Raw genomic sequence first — 17,996 nt, forward strand, 5'->3', positions numbered from 1 at the left:
CGACGTCCACACGGCCTACACAACGAGGCCAAAAAGGGGCCGCACGAGCGCACGGCACTCCAGGAGACGTGTTGGCGATATTACCCGACACAGACGAATACGCGGCCTTCATCACCGCTAACGACACCCGGCCAATGGCACCAACCCCCCTAACACCAACACCGCCTACGAGACCAGACACAGGGGGCGAGAAGAAGAAAAAGGGACGCAGGGCAGGCAGGAAGCGGAACGGAGGCCAACAACACGGCATTATGCGGATGCCGCGAACACGCCAAGCACACCCACCCTACCGACAACAAAGCGAAAAAAAAAAACAAGATATAAATAAATAGTGGCAGAGATAAACAATAAACATAGATATATTACAGTGAAATAAGTTCATAGAATAGTGTAGTCAAATAAAAAAAAAAAAAAAAAATAATTAAAAAAAAAAAAAAACAAAAAAAAAAATAATAAAAAAAAAATTTTTTTTTTCCTTACATTTTTTTACTTTATACATTGACCACATCCTCACTAGGGAGGATGAGGACAATCACAATAAGTGAACCGGCGAAGCAAAAGTAAATACATAGTTTAAACATAAACAAAACCAGCGACATAGTGAATACATAAGAAAAAAATAAGTAACAGACCAAGTGGGTACATGACACTGAAGTGAACCGATAACATTAAGACAAGTGAACAACAATACGGTGTGGTATAATAGGATAGCAACATACTTACAATAAATAATTTAAAAACAAATAACTTTACGACGCGGGTCAAACAAGGATCATAGGCTCAACTTAAATCAACATATTACAAAACAAGAGAACAAACAGGGAAAATAAATAGAAAAATGATAAATAAACACAATAGCATCCAGTAAATAAAAAAAAAACAATATAAAAAAAAAAAAAAAAAAAAATAAAAAAAAAAAAAAAAAAAAAAAAAAAAAAAATCCTTCAGCCAGCATCTTCTAACGGTGATTTTTCCCCATAGGTAAAAATCTCCAGACGGGCGACGGGACTGTAATGGCGCGCACAGCCGCGCATCACAACACCACGCCGCGGCCACGTGACGGACAGCGAAGCTACCTATCGAGCCGCGGCCACCGATCGAGTGCCAGCCCACTCGCCCCACCCGCCGCGCGCCGTGCCGAGAGTATAAAAGCGGCGCGCGCCCATACAACAGCGTCAGTTGGGCTCACCGCCTTCTGCAGTGAGGACAGCTGATCTCCCGGTCGAGCCGGCGTGTTTTCAGACGCGTAGACACCCGGTTCCCCTCCGACCCTTCCTGATTCCCGTAGCCCAGTCAGAGCCGGCGTGTTTTCAGACGCGTAGGCACCTGGATTACGTAACCCGTCCTACCCTGTATCTTGGTCCGAGCCGGCGTGTTTTAGACGCGTAGGCACCCTTGATACTCCCTATCGCCCTGGTCAGAGCCGGCGTGTTTTAGACGCGTAGGCACCCTAGGCGCTCCCCCCGATTCGCATATCCTTCCCGTCTCGCCATCCCCTTCACTCTTAGGGGATACCGTTCCCAAACCCGCGAGTAGCTTAGGGTCCGCGCCGTACCGTTACAAGAATTAGAAGCCACCCCGCGTCGTACCTAGGATACCTACTATACCTAGACTTAAGGAATCTTACTTTATAATAAACCGGCATAAAAGCCCGCCGATTTGTATTACAACATTACAACTGTGTTTCCTTATTCTCACTCTGCACCCTCTCTCTCCTCTGAGCTAAATAGGAAACCCTTGCTCCCGTCTGGAACAAGGGAGGTGTATGAGGTCGCGCCCGCCCCGGCGAACGTGACCCCATCACAAACTCAAAATTTGCATTTGGTTACTTTGCCTCACATGTTAATAAAATACAACTTTTTTATCAGTTTTTGAACAATCTAGAGATCGTTTTGTATCTGGCGTGTGAAATAGTTACTTGTGCAACAAGAGAGGAAAGTTGTTTTTTTTTTGCGAGTGTTTATTTTGAGCGTAGCGAGGGACTCAAAAACACGAGATGTGCTCAACAGATCGAGACAGTATTTCACGCCGGCCCACCGCCTACAGCTGTATAAAGCGCAGGTTCGCCCACACATGGAATACTGTTCTCATCTATGGGCAGGGGCACCCCAATACCAGCTTCTCCCTCTGGACCGCATCCAGCGAAGAGCGGCTCGAATTGTCGACTGCCAGCGTACTTCGGAACGGCTTGACTCCTTGGCGCTGCGTAGAGATGTGGCCTCGCTCTGCATTTTCTATCGCGTGTATAACGGGGAGTGCTCCGAGGAATTGTTCGGATTAATCCCTGCAGCTTCTTTTCGCCATCGCCCTACGCGAAAACATTACCATCCTCACCACTTAGATGGTTGGCAGTCCTCAACTGTACGTTTCTCTAGAAACTTCCTGCCTCGCACAGCCAAACTGTGGAATGAACTGTCGCCTGCGGTATTTCCGGACCGATATGACCTTCAAACCTTCAAGAAAAGAGCGTATTCCCATCTTAAAGGCCGGCAACGCACTTACAACCCCTCTGGTGTTGCGGGTGTCCATGGGCGGCGGTAATCGCTTTCCATCAGGTGATCCGTCTGCTCGTTTGCCTCCTATTTCATAAAAAAAAAAAAAAAAAAAAAAAATAACTTTGCTCTCGTGTTGCACATATAATTTTTCACCTCAGTAGTGAGAACATGTTAAAGGTTAAAATGTATTTCGAATTACACAGAATAATACAGAGAAAAAAAAAAGGAATTTGTAATAGAAGTATGAAGTGGCAGTTCATGGCTTTCACTAAATTAAAAAGCTACTTCGTTTCACTCCCTGGAGTGAGGAAAGTCGCACTTTCGTTTTCGGAGAATAGGCTTGTTGGAGCTGCTGAGGTGAAAATGTTTGTGACCCAAATTATTTGGGCCAAATATCATTCTCTTCTCTTAATTGCTTGTTTTATTTTTGTTAAAATGAAAGAGTATTGTTGTAACATTGTTTTGACAACTTGGAATTTCTATTTCTAGTCTAATTTAGTATTTATATAAGTCACATGGTTTTCATACTATTTTTCAGGAAACTGTAGGTCTATAAGTCTATTACCCTATATTGTAACAACTTATTAATATAAGAGACTGTTTGTTTCTAAAAAAAAAAAAAAACACCTTTTCCGGCTAATATAAAAATGGTCTCTTCCAGCGTCCCGCTCAGTAGTAGTGTGGGCGCGGGCCCTTGACGGCGGCGAGCGCTCGGGCTCCGCCGGCGTGGCCGTGTACGTGCGCGGCGCCGGCGAGCGCGCGCCGCGCGTGCAGCCCGTGCAGCCCGCGCTGTTCCTGCGCGAGGACGCCGCGCCGGGGACCTTGCTGGCCGAGCTGAGGGCGGACCCCGAGGACCCGCTGCCGAGGTATCGTCTGGCGCCCGTCAACTATGGAAAAGATCAGGTGACTCTTTGTCTCTTTCTTTTAGGCCTTGTCTTTCTTTTTCTTGATGGACTTGAGGGCGGTGTTGCCCGTAGCCAATGTCACAACACAATGTAGGAACAAAATAAATGCTCTTAGAGCACGACGCTGTTCGGTGGTTGTTGTAGTTGTCTCGTAAAACCTATAGCTGGATTTTACGAGAAGCACGTGGACTACCGGCCGTTGACTCCAAAATGGTGGTTAAACACGCTTTGAGATTAATTCACCATTCACTGCACACTACCACATTAGATTATTGTATAATAAAGCTATCGATATTACACTTTAAACAATATTAATGAGCAAAAAACAAAGGAATTAATCACGAGGCTACTATCAAGATGGCGTTCGAACCGGAAGTCCCTTAGGCCTTGTCGTATCTTAGAGTTCTTAGACTATACCCTCTAGCGTCTTCATCTACGCCCTTGGACCTGGGGTACGGGCCTCGAGGGTCCAGCCCCCACCTCCAGATCCGTTGCTAGCGGAGTTTTTCAAAAGTCAAAAATCAAAGTCAAAATATTCTTTATTCAAATAAGCCTAGCAACAAGCACTTTTAAATTGTCAAATTTTACAAATATTACCTTAATCTAAATATCGGAGCAATTTATTGAATATTGATATTATTATTTTTAAAAACATTGAATTATTATAGATATGTCAAACTTGATAATAAGAATTTCACAAAAGGATCGTCAAACACCAAAATTGTATAAAAAAATACTAGTCTAGAAACTTTCTAGAATAAAAATCTAAATGTCAAAAAATACGGATTACCTAATATATTTAGGTATTCATTGAATTATCAATTTCATCATTATTAACATAATAATAAATAATCGCACTTAAACTATCGTGAGACATATTTCAAAATATTTATCAGTACGGTTTTTACTCACTATTATTTTTAGTCGCTTTTGGCGACATGTTTCGGATTCTTTGGGAATCCATCCTCAGGCACGAGTGTCCGCGGCGGTTGTTCGTCGTGCACTGCCCGCGCCGCCCGCCTCGTCGCTCGTTGCGCACGCGCTGATGGGGCGGGGGCGGGGGGCGCGGGGCAGTCCGCAGATGGAGTCGTCAAGTGAAGGTCTGGTAGGGCGGCTGTATCGAACGAAGTCAAGCACACTGCACTCACTATGACGGTACGGGAGAAATGTTTTGTGCCGCGTAAGATTCGCGAGGCGATTGAAATTTCACGCCGCCCTAATTTCAATCGGGACGGAGGCTGGATGTTGCCACCTGCATGGAAGCCTATAATACCTAGGGTCAAGCGGCAAGTGTGTTGTGACGATCGCGGGGACATAGTGAGTGCAGTGTGCTTGACTTCGTTCGATACAGCCGCCCTACCAGACCTTCACTTGACGACTCCATCTGCGGACTGCCCCGCGCCCCCCGCCCCCGCCCCATCAGCGCGTGCGCAACGAGCGACGAGGCGGGCGGCGCGGGCAGTGCACGACGAACAACCGCCGCGGACACTCGTGCCTGAGGATGGATTCCCAAAGAATCCGAAACATGTCGCCAAAAGCGACTAAAAATAATAGTGAGTAAAAACCGTACTGATAAATATTTTGATAATAATAAATAATTAATTATTTTCAATCACAACTCCACGGTGTTTAGTTGAAAGCGGATCCCCCTGAGCCGATACCGAGATATCGGTTGGCGCTTGTCAACTATGGAAAACATCATGTAATTTCTTTACTTTATGCCCGCAATTAGTAGGTAGAAACTCACCCCATCCCGAAGGTGAAACTGACTGATTCTCAATATTACCTATTAACACAATATTTTAAATTAATTTTGTATCGAACGATGATATTAAGCTTAGAAATAAATTTAAAAAATAATATGCGTAATTTAGTATGGGATAGCGCATCGTTATTGGTGAATTTCCAATATGACTTGAAACTCCGGTAGCCGTTAGAAGTGTAACACTTACGGTAGATATCGCTAGACCCTCCCTAATGCCTAATATATGGTGGAAATATTCACTGCATTGGGTACGGTCTTGGTAGCTCAGATGGTAGAGCACTGGATCCAGTGGTCGTGGGTTCAAGTCCCACCCAAGAGAGTTAATTTTTCCACTTTTAATTTATTTCTAAGCGTAACACAATATTTTGATTCCCCAGTTCACCCTGGACGAGCAAGGCCGCCTCGTCCTCTCCGCCCCCCTGGACCGGGAGACAGCGCGCGAGCTCCCCATCGGGATCCTCTGCGAGGGCCCGGGGTCTCCAGCCCCCGCCACCCTCCTACTGACCACTTTACATGTTCTCGACGTGAACGAACACGCGCCTACGTTCCATTCGCAGCCGTACGTTGTTCATTTGGCGGAGAATACTCCTCCTCACTCTACAGTCGTCAGATGTAAGTTCATTGCAAAATAGACTTTATAGCTAGGTATTTAGACGCCTCTCGATCGGGAGTCAGCGCCCGAGCTTCCCATGGGGATCCTCTGCGAAGGCCCAGGGTCTCCAGCTCCAGCTACTCTACTACTACTAGGTACTAACCACTACATATTCTCGACGCGAACGAACTCGCACCTACATTGTCCTTTTAGTGGAAATCACTCCGCCGCATTTGACGGTCCTCAGATATAAGTTCAGAGCTCGGTATTTGGGGTTTGAAGGTTGGGGGTCTTCTCTAGACTTTCTCTTTTACAAGCTTTTATTTAACTTGCGATGTTTGTATGTATGTTCGGGTCAAATCTTGCAAGCTAAATTAAACCCACTTCCCTTTATTCGACTGAACTGAAATTTAACATGCATATGTAAGTTGGGCACAAAAATATATACGCTAGATGACGCAAATATCAAAAAACAAGCGTGCTGACCTTTTCATGCAAAATTTACGCATAATATAATTTTAAAATTACTTACCTGTGATAGGAAATATGTCCTTACCTTTAGGTGTTCGCAATTTTTGGGCTGTTGCAGTTAATTGTTACGCAACGAAGCATTTTTTAAGTGTTTCCGGACGTCCGACTGCAGCTGACGCGCGGGGACTGTCAAGAGCGACGGTCAACCTCGACGCTTGGTCGGGGTTTGGACACGCGAAGTAAATGCATTTTCGTCATCTATGGTATATCTGTGAAGTTGGGTGACAATGCAATATTATGGAGCCATAGGAACTTTGTGATAAAACAGCGGAACCTTATTGTATTTGGGTTGGTTAGAATTGTCTGGTCGGTTAAAAGACGAAAGACGAGAGGCAGTGGAAAGCCTAGAATCACATATCTGAGCCAAGTAAAAGAGAATGCATCGTACGAGCAAATCAAAAGACTGGCTCAGGAAAGAAAGGATTGGCAATTACTCCACCGACAAGAGGAATGCTCTTAAGTTATGATGATGATGATGAGAATTGTCTCTAAGATTAATTGTCTGTTGATAGAAAAGTATGGTCAGCGGTAGAAGCTTGTATTAAAAATGAAATGTTAGACCAAAAAACTTTTCTAATGAATGTTTCTCTTGACAGTAATGGCGACAGACCCCGACGCCGGCTCCAACGGCGAGGTCCAATACTCCCTCGGCGAAGGCGGAGACTCAGCCCTATTCGCTGTGGACGCTCGCACTGGCTGGGTGACAACCCGCGCGCCTCTAGACCGAGAAACGAAAGCGGAATTACGAGTGCCCCTAATAGCGAGTGATCAAGCGCCGCAGAAACGTTCTAGTCGCGGCACACTCGTCGTACGATTACAGGTACTGGAATTACAGGTTTGGAATCTTAATAGTATTTTTTAGAGTTCCGTACCCAAAGGGTAAAAACGGGACCCTATTACTAAGACTCCGCTGTCCGTCTGTCTGTCACCAGGCTGTATCTCGTGAACCGTGATAGCTAGACAGTTGAAATTTTCACAGATGATGTATTTCTGTTGCCGCTATAACAACAAATACTAAAAACAGAATAATAGAAATATTTAAATGGGGCTCCCATACAATAAACGTGATTTTTTTGCTGTTTTTTTCGTAATGGTACGGAACTCTTCGTGCGCGAGTCCGACGAGCCATTACGCAAAAAACGGCAAAAAAATCACGTTTGTTGTATGGGAGCCCCACTTAAATATTTATTTAATTCTGTTTTTATTATTTTTTGTTATAGCGGCAAGAGAAATACATCATTTGTGAACAACTCTACCTATCACGGTTGATGAGATACAGTCTGGTGACAGACGGACAGACAGACAGACAGATAGACAGACAGCGATGTCTTAGTAATAGGGTCCCGTTTTGGGTACGGAACCCTAAAAAACTACAAAAGACTCCGACCCTTAACCTCGTAAGGCCCACCATACAAAGTTTCCCTATCTACAATTTGAACCTTGTTGTATAAAAGATTAGGGTGACTTTCGTTTGTTTTAGAAAATGAAACAAAATAAATGCTACCTTAATGTAATAGTAAATGTTTTATATAATATAAATAAGTACGGCTCACCCGGTATTGTATTGTCCTAGTCCTAGCTCTAAGTATATTGATTTGCATGGTAGGTTTCAATTAATTGTACTGTTTAACATTAGTATTTAAGTTTTTTGTTACTAACACCTCTATGGGCCATGCCTGAAAATAAATGATTATTTAATTTTAATTTGATTCAGTTAGTGTAAGGTTCAAATTAGATTGAAACAGTGTACATTGTAATGCACATTGGGCCTTACGAGGTTAAAGAAATTTAACTTTCAGGACTACAACGACTGCCCGCCCCGCTTCGAGCCGGCCACGTACTCGGCCTCCGTGCCCGAGGACGCCGCGGCCGGCACCGTGGTCGCCAAGCTCACCGTCACCGACGCCGACGCCACCGCCTCCCCACTCGCTTTCCTTGTGGCCTCGGGGGACCCGAGGGCGAGGTTCCAGCTGAGGCCTTCGGGAGAACTGCTGGTTGCGAGGCCGTTGGATAGGGAGTTGGAGGAAAGTTACGAGCTGAGTGTTATAGCGACGGATGGGAAGTTTGATGCGCGAGCGACGGTGCGAGTTACTGTTACGGGTATGTATTAATATATAATTTTATTTAAGGTTATTTTAGTAGCCTCAAAGATAGATATGACTCCGTAATAGATGGATACAGAAGAAAAATACGTGCCTCGAAAATCACGAAAATTTGATTCTCTATCAGATGGCGCCACTAGCTTTGGCCTACTCTCGTATGGAGGGCGTTGACGGTTTCGTTCGTTATTTATAATTTTAACGCATATCCGTTAAAGAACATGGATCAAAATCATATAAAAATAATTAATGCAAATAAAAAAAACATTTTTAGTTTTACAGTACTTTTTACTTAAAAGAAGGTTCTTGTTTCGATCCTAGTTAAAACCTGTTGTGTACCCAATAAATCATTTTTCTTTTTCATTTTCAAAGTATGTCGATAGATGGCAGTGAATTTACAGTGGTTGTATCCTCTTTGGTAGCCTGTTTACCACGACCGACTCTTAACTTCCCACCGGCCTTTTTTCTTTTATAAAAAAAAGTATATATAAAAGATGTGTTAAAATTATTGTTCGCCAGTAGCCCGACGGAATCAAGTATCAACGAGATATTCAATAGGGGATATTACTGCAATGTTCTGCCACCAGAGTGCAGAACTAGCCTTTTTAGTAAACCATAGAGTAAATACATACTGTACCTTTAACAGGTTTTTGACAAGTTTTCAGAGATAATAAAATATGAAAATGATGCATCAAGGCGGTTTGTTTACAGAGGAGCTAACGGGAAACACGAATCCGAAATTTCGCTATCTGCCTCTTTATCGCTCGAATATGCAAGAGTGACAAAGATATCATACAACGAAATTTCAATTTTCTTGTTTCGCGATAGACCCTCAGATTGTGGTAGTGGCGCCACCTACGCAGTTTCCCGTAATATTCCCTATTTACTCGCACTTGATTTTTATATTTTACTGGGTTTACTAGAATTATCATTTGAAGGCAAGGCGTCACAATAAAAGTAAATTTCCTATGAACATATGACTTTATCGCTGCCAAATCAATGCAGAGTTAGCTTAGGTGGGTTCTACAGCCGTATACTTAATCCCCATGGTGCTAATAATAATAATGTTAACTATATGTGACGTTTTCAACAAAAGGTACCACATTGTCGCTTGTTGATAAGGTTGATTTCTAATTAAAGCTATATGGAAATAGCGCCTTACTGACAAGCGACAATAAGTACCCTTTTGGTTGAAAATGGCATATATCGTTGCCAGATGTCAACGACAACCCGCCGTACTGCGTGCGGCACCGCTACCGCGCATCGCTTCCAGAAAACGCGGCGGTCGGAACGCGCGTCGCCGCGCTGGAAACGACCGACGCCGATCTACCGCCGCACGACGCACTGAGATACTTCCTGGAGGGCGAGGCTAACGAGGACTTTACCATTGACAAGGTAGCGTGCCATTTGTTCAATTTAGAAATAAAATAAAACTATGAAAACGGATTATATCGCGTATATTGAATTTATAATATATAATCCGTTTTCATAGTTTTATTTCATGAGTAACTATCGCGGTAACCGAAGACAATACAATTTAGAAATAGTCATTTACAGTACATATGGTGCTACTTTCTCGCACTAGTGCGTCAAATAGCACTTTTCGTGCATATGTCGAAAATTAATAATAATGTTGTATAATTATCTAATTTCAGTAGTGGAAACTGTTTTGGCTTATGTATGTATTTAAGTGTAATTATCTATATGTGTCATCTTTCGCTGTTTGTTTCCCATTATCAATAAAAAAAAAAAAAAAAAAAAAGAAAGTTTAAAGGGCCATATGTACTGTAAAACGTTGTACGATACACGTGCGAATAGGTAATTCGCAAGTCGTGTCGATTTAAAACACTCCCTGCGGTCGTGTTTTAATTTATCGCCACTCGTTTCGAATTTCCTCTTTTCCGCACTTGTATCGTAAATAACTATTACGATACAAGTGCGGAAAAGAGGGAATTCGAAACGACGGGCGATAAATTAAAACACCGCAGGGAGTGTTTTAATTCGACACGAGTTGCGAATTACCTATTCGCACGTGTATCGTACAACGTTTTACAGTACATTATGGCCCTTTAAACTTTCGACGTATGCACGAAAAATGCTCTTTTACGCACTAGTGCGAGAAAGTAGCACCATATGTACTGTAAATGTTTTTATTGCGTTCAAAGGATCAGGTGCAGAACAGCAGTCTATAGCTATGTTTGAAATGAAAATGTTTCTATTAAACAAAATTAAATTGAAGTTACCACCGTAAGCAATAAGATGTACCTATGTAGGCTATGTAATTAATAATTAACTAGGCAACTAATTAGCTAAGACTACACATCTGTGTTTTAAGGGAGTCCCCTCTGCCAATAAACTGTCTTGCAGTTTGGCAGAATTAAATGTAAAAAAATAGGGTTTATTTCGCCAGAATAAATGATTTAATTATTAATTTTTTTAGCTAGGTAATTCACCATAATTAGGTACAAAACTTAACCAACCTTCTTTATCCACAGGAAACAGGCGAAGTACGCGTAGCGCGTACACTCGATCGCGAAACGCGCTCATCGTACGCGCTCGCCATGCACGCGCAAGACCGAGCGCGTGCAGCGTGGCGGTGCGCGTCGGAATTACTTGTTACTCTCACAGATGTGAATGACAATGCTCCGAGGTTCTCGGCTGAATTGTACTCTGTTACTCTGCCGGAGGATGCGGAATTGGGTACTCTGGTTGCCAAGGTAAGTTTCTTTTAAGATCTGTCTTACAATAACTAAATTAAAACACAATACAGAAATACAATGTCAAAAATTATACAAATATTAATAACTACCTAAAATCTAAAAAAATCTACATACAATTTCATCAACAATACCTAATATATTATAATATAAAAAAAAAACACAAATACAAAACAAAACACAAAGCGGTAAGCAACAGTCAGTCAAAAATCCCACCCCGCGTCATCCCCGGCGCAAAGGTGCCCAAAACGCTCGCCGCATTACCACGCTGAACCGCAATGGATAACCTCTGCTCCAAGAATGACCCGGAGCGGGGATCCAGGCCCTTATTCCGCAAACGGTTCCCAACCTCCTTGAAAAACTCTCGATAACAATAACTAAATTAGATACTATGTTTACGCATATCGCAGATGACGGGTGAGATTTCGTAACTCGACACGTCAGATTTCGCACATAAAAAAGTTTAATTTCTATTTCATTGAGTTCATCATTAGAATCTCGCAAAACTTAAAAAATTGCTTCATATCATGCCAACGTTTCAGAGCTAATCGTCACATCTTTCACTCTGTGACCTTCATTGCACCGACATAGTTCCTTTGGCGCTTACAGTTTATACGTGCTCCCTTTTTTAATACCACGTCGGTGGCAAACAAGCATACGGCCGGCGGTGGCGGTCACCGTAGCCTATGGACGCCTGCAACTTCTGGTGTTGTTGCACGTCCCTATAGAATAGTACATTATTGTCGAGGCTCGGAAGTAGCTACTTGCTGGCTGAGGAATCGTTTTAAACGGACGCCCTTGGGAGTCCGTTTAATTGAATCCGAAGCCTTGAGTGCTTTTCTCAAAAATGGCGCAATAAATGCAAATATAATAGAAATATTTTACAGAAGCAACGTTCTTATGTATATATTTTCACAGAAAAAAGTAAAAAGATTTGCTTTGCCGCCGTTTTATTTTTTTAATTAAAAATGGAAGTGTATTTTTCTGCTGAAAATACGCCAACCTATTTGAGACACCTAAATAGTCGCGGTACCAACATTATAATAATAAGTACTGATCATCTGTTTGGCTGGTTAAAGACCTATGCCTTCATTTGATATGGCCACTTCAACTTTTAAAAAGTTTGGAACTCGACAAATAATGGAATTTGTATGCAAAATTGCAGTCCCGAAATCGAGACTGCAATGTTTTTAACTTTTTAATTTTTTGACTGACCATAAACTACGCACTTCGCGACCTACTTTTTAACCGCCAATGTCGACTTTGCCGTCCATTTTTGAGAAAATTTAATTTACACCTACAGTAAAGTTGATTGTAATTTTCTTTTCCCTGTTCTAAATCCTATGTTCTTACAGGTTCACGCGACTGACCCCGATCTAGGCTCCAACCGGCTCATCACCTACTCATTCGTGGAAGAAGAGGGAGGCGACGGCGGCGTGTTCTCTCTCTCACCGGACAGCGGCGTCCTTACGCTACGAGCGCCGCTTGACAGAGAAGCTGCCGCGTCGCATCGAGTTTTACTGAGGGCTACTGATGGGGGAACACCGCCGAGGTCTTCTACGGCTGCTTTGCGACTGACAGGTACGTATAAGGTGGTTAACAGTGAACCAAATGTACACATAGAATCAGTGTGATAATTTGAAAAACGTAGTTCTATAATCAAATTCACACTTTGTGTAGTTCATAATATGCACCTTCAATCTTTTAAAAATTTACACTCGATCTCTCTTTTAAGTTTGCGTTATTCATAAATGCTTGTCAAGTCTAACAAGCCCTTGTTTGTCTTTATCTGTCATTTTGACATTCTTGTTTGTTAGAGAAAGAAAAAAAATAACAAAAGTTTGCCAAGTTTTATAAACAAAAAAGTAAGAATACTGGGGGTAAGAATAGATGCCCGTGCCCCGCATTTAGACACATATTTGATGTTGATTTTAAATCTCACAAGATTAATTTCTCCCCAGTTGCCGACGTCAACGACAACCCTCCAGAATTCGAGTTCCGCGAGTACCGCGCCGTGGCCCCTGAACTCGATGCCCCCGGCACTGAAATACTACGCGTCCACGCCACCTCAAGAGATACCGGCGTTAACGCTGAAGTGTCATATTCACTAGTAGCTGGAGATGATCGGGAGGATTTCACTATAGATCGTGCATCAGGGGCTGTCAGCATAGCGAGACCGCTTGATTACGAAAGACGACGAGCTTATTTACTAACAATACAAGCTCTAGACGGCGGATCACCGCCGCTAGGCGATCTTGCGACTTTAAACATCTCAGTTATAGACGCTAATGATAACGCCCCTGTATTCGCTCAAGCGTCTTATAACGCTCGCGTTCGTGAAGATTCCGCTATAAACACAAGGATACTACAACTTATAGCTGATGACGCCGATGATGGTGCTAATGGGAGAGTTACTTATACAATCGCTAGGGGTGATCGCGATGGGCGATTCAGTATAGATGAAGACACTGGTTATATTTCTGTAGCTGCGCCTTTAGATCGAGAAACTGTTTCGACTTATTCGCTCGAGGTTCGCGCGAGGGACCGAGGTTTACCGGCGCTTGAAGATTCCGTACGAGTTGCAGTTGAAGTATTAGACGCTAACGATAACCCGCCTCTATTCGAACGAGCGAACTATTCCGTAGTGGTCCAAGAAGATAGACCATTAGGACATGCATTGTTGAAACTGGGAGTGACAGATGCGGATGCGGCACCTAACGCAATGCCGTATACATTTGATTTCCAAGCGGGCAACGAAGCGGGAGCGTTTAGATTAGAACAGGATGGTACTTTACGAACCGCCGCACGATTCAACCATCGCGTTAAAGAACGCTACGCGTTACAAGTCCGCGTATTCGATAATGGCGCACCGCCTTTGTATAGTGATGCTTGGATACATGTACGAGTTATAGAAGAATCTCAATATCCGCCTGTAGTGACGCCTTTGGAAATTCAAGTTAACTCCTATTTAGATGAATTTCCCGGTGGTGTACTTGGTCGAGTAGTAGCGTCAGACAGAGACGCTTATGATACTTTAACGTATGCTATAGCGGCACCGAAGCCGCCGCTTGGTCTTTTTGAAATCGATTCGACCGGTACGCTTCGAGCGGCACCGCGTTTAGATGTAGGAGAATACAAACTTAATGTGACAGTTGCGGATGGAAAGTTCATATCTCACGCGGCCGTTCGTGTGACAGTTCTCCTAGTATCTGATGCGTTACTAGCTCAAGCGGTTGTAGTGCGTTTCCGTGCCGTTAGTGCGGAGGACTTTGTGTTGAGTCACAGGAAAGGTTTTATACGTGCCGTGCGTGAGGCGGCGGACTGTGAGCCAGGGGACGTGGTGTTGTTGGGCGCGCAGCCTGAAGGGGAGACGGAGGATTGGGAAGAAGGGACGAGAGCGAGACGGCAGGTTAGTACACACTAATGAATTCTACTTGTACATACCCAATGTTCACATTTTCGCATATGAAAATTCATTGGCAATAAATAAGCGCATTGCAAAAGAATTTGAGAAAATGTAAGATTTTTTTTTGCAGCAAATTATAAATTATCTATAATATAAAGCTCCTGGTCTATATAACTAGTTTATGCATTCTCATAATTATAGTTTGTCAAAGGACTCTAATTTCAAACATAGTCAGAGATAATCATACTATTGTCTTACACTAGTTCTAGCATCCAAGAAAAAATTATGAGTATAGTTTATAAGAAACCATCCTAAGAATTCACTAATTGCGATGTCATCTTGGTACTGGTAGGTATTACTTAATTGAAAAGTGAAAACTAAATTTTGTCAATGTTATGATTTATGTATATTTCGATAGAGATCTTTATATCATTTGTTCCAACACAACATTGAAATTACTCAATCGACTCATCGTTTTTAAAAAACTTTCAAAGAGCTTCTATTGTTACAATACACTTACTGTATTGTCACAGTGTAAAAAGTATACATTGGACCGACGACTTTGACGTGTACCGAGCTACTAACAATGGCGAATGTATGCAAATCGGGTGCGCGCGGTACACCCCTCGCACCCCGCACGATTGCCCTGTAGACCGCTTCGTCGAACGACTGTATTGTTTTATAGACTGTGCTATTGTAATACCCAGGTCACAGGGCGGACACGCAATACATCAAAAATCACTTGCGTTTCTACGTGTGAACGGCACGTCTGTACACGCGTCATGCGTCATTGTGTAAGTTGCTTAAAAATCGAACTGAGGGTTCGCCAAAAGGTCGTCAATCTGGTGTCGCGGGGCGAGGTAATCCGAATCGGGGCGGGGCGGTGCGTGGCCGTTCTGTATGATAATACTATTACTTATTCTGTGGCCAGGTGGCCCGCGACCTCGACGTGGCTATCGCCGTCCGCGCGAACGGCGCTTGGCTAGCCGCCGACGCCCTCCGCCGTCGCTTGCACGCACACCTCGAACGCTTAGAAGAACGTGCACGACTCGTCGTAGAAGAACTAGTGCGGGCCGCGTGCGGAGGATGCGTGCACGGGGCGTGCGCGGAGCGGGTGGAACTGAGGGCGGAGAGATCTAGAGCGGTTATGAGCGATATTTTCGCTTTAGTCGCACCGCCTTTGAGGTTAGTTGTATTTGTTAGCTCACCTCGAACGAGAAGAACGTGCATGACTGGTCGTAGAAGAACTAGTGCGGAGAATGCGTGCACGGGGCGTGCGCGGAGCGTGTAGATCTGAGGGCAGAGCGGTCAAGAGCCGTTATGAACGATGTTTTCGCGCTGGTGGTGCCTCCTTTAAGGTTAGTCGTAATTTTTACACTAAATGTACATTATAGTTAACTAAATTGAAGTATAATGGTTATTTCAGTTCAATAACAAGTGTCAAAATAGAGAAGGTGGTAAAACATTATACTGTTATAGCTTTATTTGTGAAGCTTTAATTTTAGTATTAAATAGACGTAGACGAGTAAAAAATTGCTCTTACAAATAAAGTTTACTTACTCAAAAATTTATCGTTTTCTGTTGGTGTTTCTTTGCTGTGCTTTGTGTGAATTTGAAGCCTTAAGAAATGTTCCCATGTTAAAAAAAAAATGTTGTTTAAGGTTGCGCGGATCTTGTGCTTGTGAACCGGGCTGGGCGGGGCCGCGATGTGAACACGAAGCCGAGTGCAGCGGGGTGGAGTGTGCGGCTGCTGGTGAGTGTAAATATGAACCTTCTGACTATAGCCATAGGGTTGATAATTCTGTGCGAACCCGGCTGGGCGGGGCCGCGATGTGAACACGAAGCCGAGTGCAGCGGGGTGGAGTGTGCGGCTGCTGGTGAGTGTAAATATGAACCTTCTGACTATAGCCATAGGGTTGATAATTCTGTGCGAACCCGGCTGGGCGGGCCGCGATGTGAACACGAAACCGAATGCAGCGGGGTGGAGTGTGCGGCTGCTGGTGAGTGTAAATATGAACCTCCTGACTATAGCCATAGGGTTGATAATTCTGTGCGAACCCGGCTGGGCGGGCCGCGATGTGAACACGAAACCGAATGCAGCGGGGTGGAGTGTGCGGCCGCTGGTGAGTGTAATTATAAACCTTCTGACTATAGCCATAGGGTTGATAATTCTGTGCGAACCCGGCTGGGCGGGCCGCGATGTGAACACGAAGCCGAGTGCAGCGGGGTGGAGTGTGCGGCCGCTGGTGAGTGTAATTATGAACCTTCTGACTATAGCCATAGGGTTGATAATTCTGTGCGAACCCGGCTGGGCGGGCCGCGATGTGAACACGAAGCCGAGTGCAGCGGGGTGGAGTGTGCGGCCGCTGGTGAGTGTAATTATGAACCTTCTGACTATAGCCATAGGGTTGATAATTCTGTGCGAACCCGGGTGGGCGGGGCCGCGATGTGAACACGAAGCCGATTGCAGCGGGGTGGAGTGTGCGGCTGCTGGTGAGTGTAATTATGAACCTTCTGACTATAGCCATAGGGTTGATAATTCTGTGCGAACCCGGCTGGGCGGGCCGCGATGTGAACACGAAGCCGAGTGCAGCGGGGTGGAGTGTGCGGCCGCTGATAAGTTATATTTACTTCACTTGTGAATCTTCTCTCGCTTTACGCGACAATATTTTCGTCTTCACTACTTATGAATGAATGAATACGTTTATTTCAGACACAACGTTCCATATACACAACACATACATATTAAATTTCTAAATAACAATAAAGAACATCATAATTTAACATACACAATACAAACAATATTTATGCTATGCGTGGTGCGATATTCTGTGCGTAAAAAAAATGTTTTCACTTCTCATGCTCGTAAAGTTCGACTTTAAGTCGTGCGTAGACGACATAAAGTTGCTTATTATGTTCTAGAGCATAAAGTAAAATAATCTATTACAGCCCTTATTGACTTAGCAATAAAGTCCAAAATTCCGACACAACCGAGTACAAATTTCTTTAGTCTTGAATAAATACGGTAAAATAACCAACAATATTGGATATTTTTGTATATTTTACTCACAATCGAAGTGAAAAGTAGAGTGTATAACAGGCATTAATGTCCATTTTTATCCTCGACCATAAATTGCCTTGTACAATATACTATTTCTTTCTACATCATTAATGAGTGCTGATTTTCTGGTATGTCACTTCCAATAGTACATTATTGTCGAGGCTCGGAAGTAGCTACTTGCTGGCTGAGGATTCGTTTTAAACGGACGACCTTGGGAGTCCGTTTAATTGAATCCGAAGCCAGCAAGTAGCCTTCCAGCCGAGTCATATATAGTGCTTTTCTCAAAAATGGCGCAATAAAGACAAATATAATAGAAATATTTTACAGAAGCAACGTTCTAATGTATATATACTTTCACAGAAAAAAGTAATAAGATTTGCTTTGCCGCCGTTTTTTTAAATTAAAAATAGAAGTGTATTTTTCTG

The 17,996-nt window shown here is 43.5% G+C and overlaps 1 protein-coding gene and 1 long non-coding RNA gene across 2 annotated transcripts in view; one reads left to right on the plus strand and one right to left on the minus strand.

Annotated features, from left to right (window-relative positions):
- Positions 1–17,996, plus strand: part of LOC134741322 (fat-like cadherin-related tumor suppressor homolog) — a 183,601-nt gene that overhangs the window by 148,329 nt on the left and 17,276 nt on the right. Inside the window, exons 31-40 of the mRNA XM_063674072.1 lie at positions 3,157–3,398; positions 5,543–5,777; positions 6,885–7,108; positions 8,088–8,388; positions 9,604–9,782; positions 10,883–11,104; positions 12,460–12,685; positions 13,066–14,513; positions 15,442–15,695; positions 16,172–16,263. Of these exons, the coding sequence (XP_063530142.1) occupies positions 3,157–3,398; positions 5,543–5,777; positions 6,885–7,108; positions 8,088–8,388; positions 9,604–9,782; positions 10,883–11,104; positions 12,460–12,685; positions 13,066–14,513; positions 15,442–15,695; positions 16,172–16,263 (3,423 nt within the window). The remainder of the gene's footprint in view (positions 1–3,156; positions 3,399–5,542; positions 5,778–6,884; positions 7,109–8,087; positions 8,389–9,603; positions 9,783–10,882; positions 11,105–12,459; positions 12,686–13,065; positions 14,514–15,441; positions 15,696–16,171; positions 16,264–17,996) is intronic.
- Positions 1–17,996, minus strand: part of LOC134741334 (uncharacterized) — a 178,988-nt gene that overhangs the window by 142,980 nt on the left and 18,012 nt on the right. The gene's annotated exons all lie outside the window — the stretch shown is intronic.

The sequence above is a fragment of the Cydia strobilella genome, chromosome 5, assembly GCF_947568885.1.
Source record: "Cydia strobilella chromosome 5, ilCydStro3.1, whole genome shotgun sequence".
Classification (NCBI taxonomy): domain Eukaryota; kingdom Metazoa; phylum Arthropoda; class Insecta; order Lepidoptera; family Tortricidae; genus Cydia; species Cydia strobilella.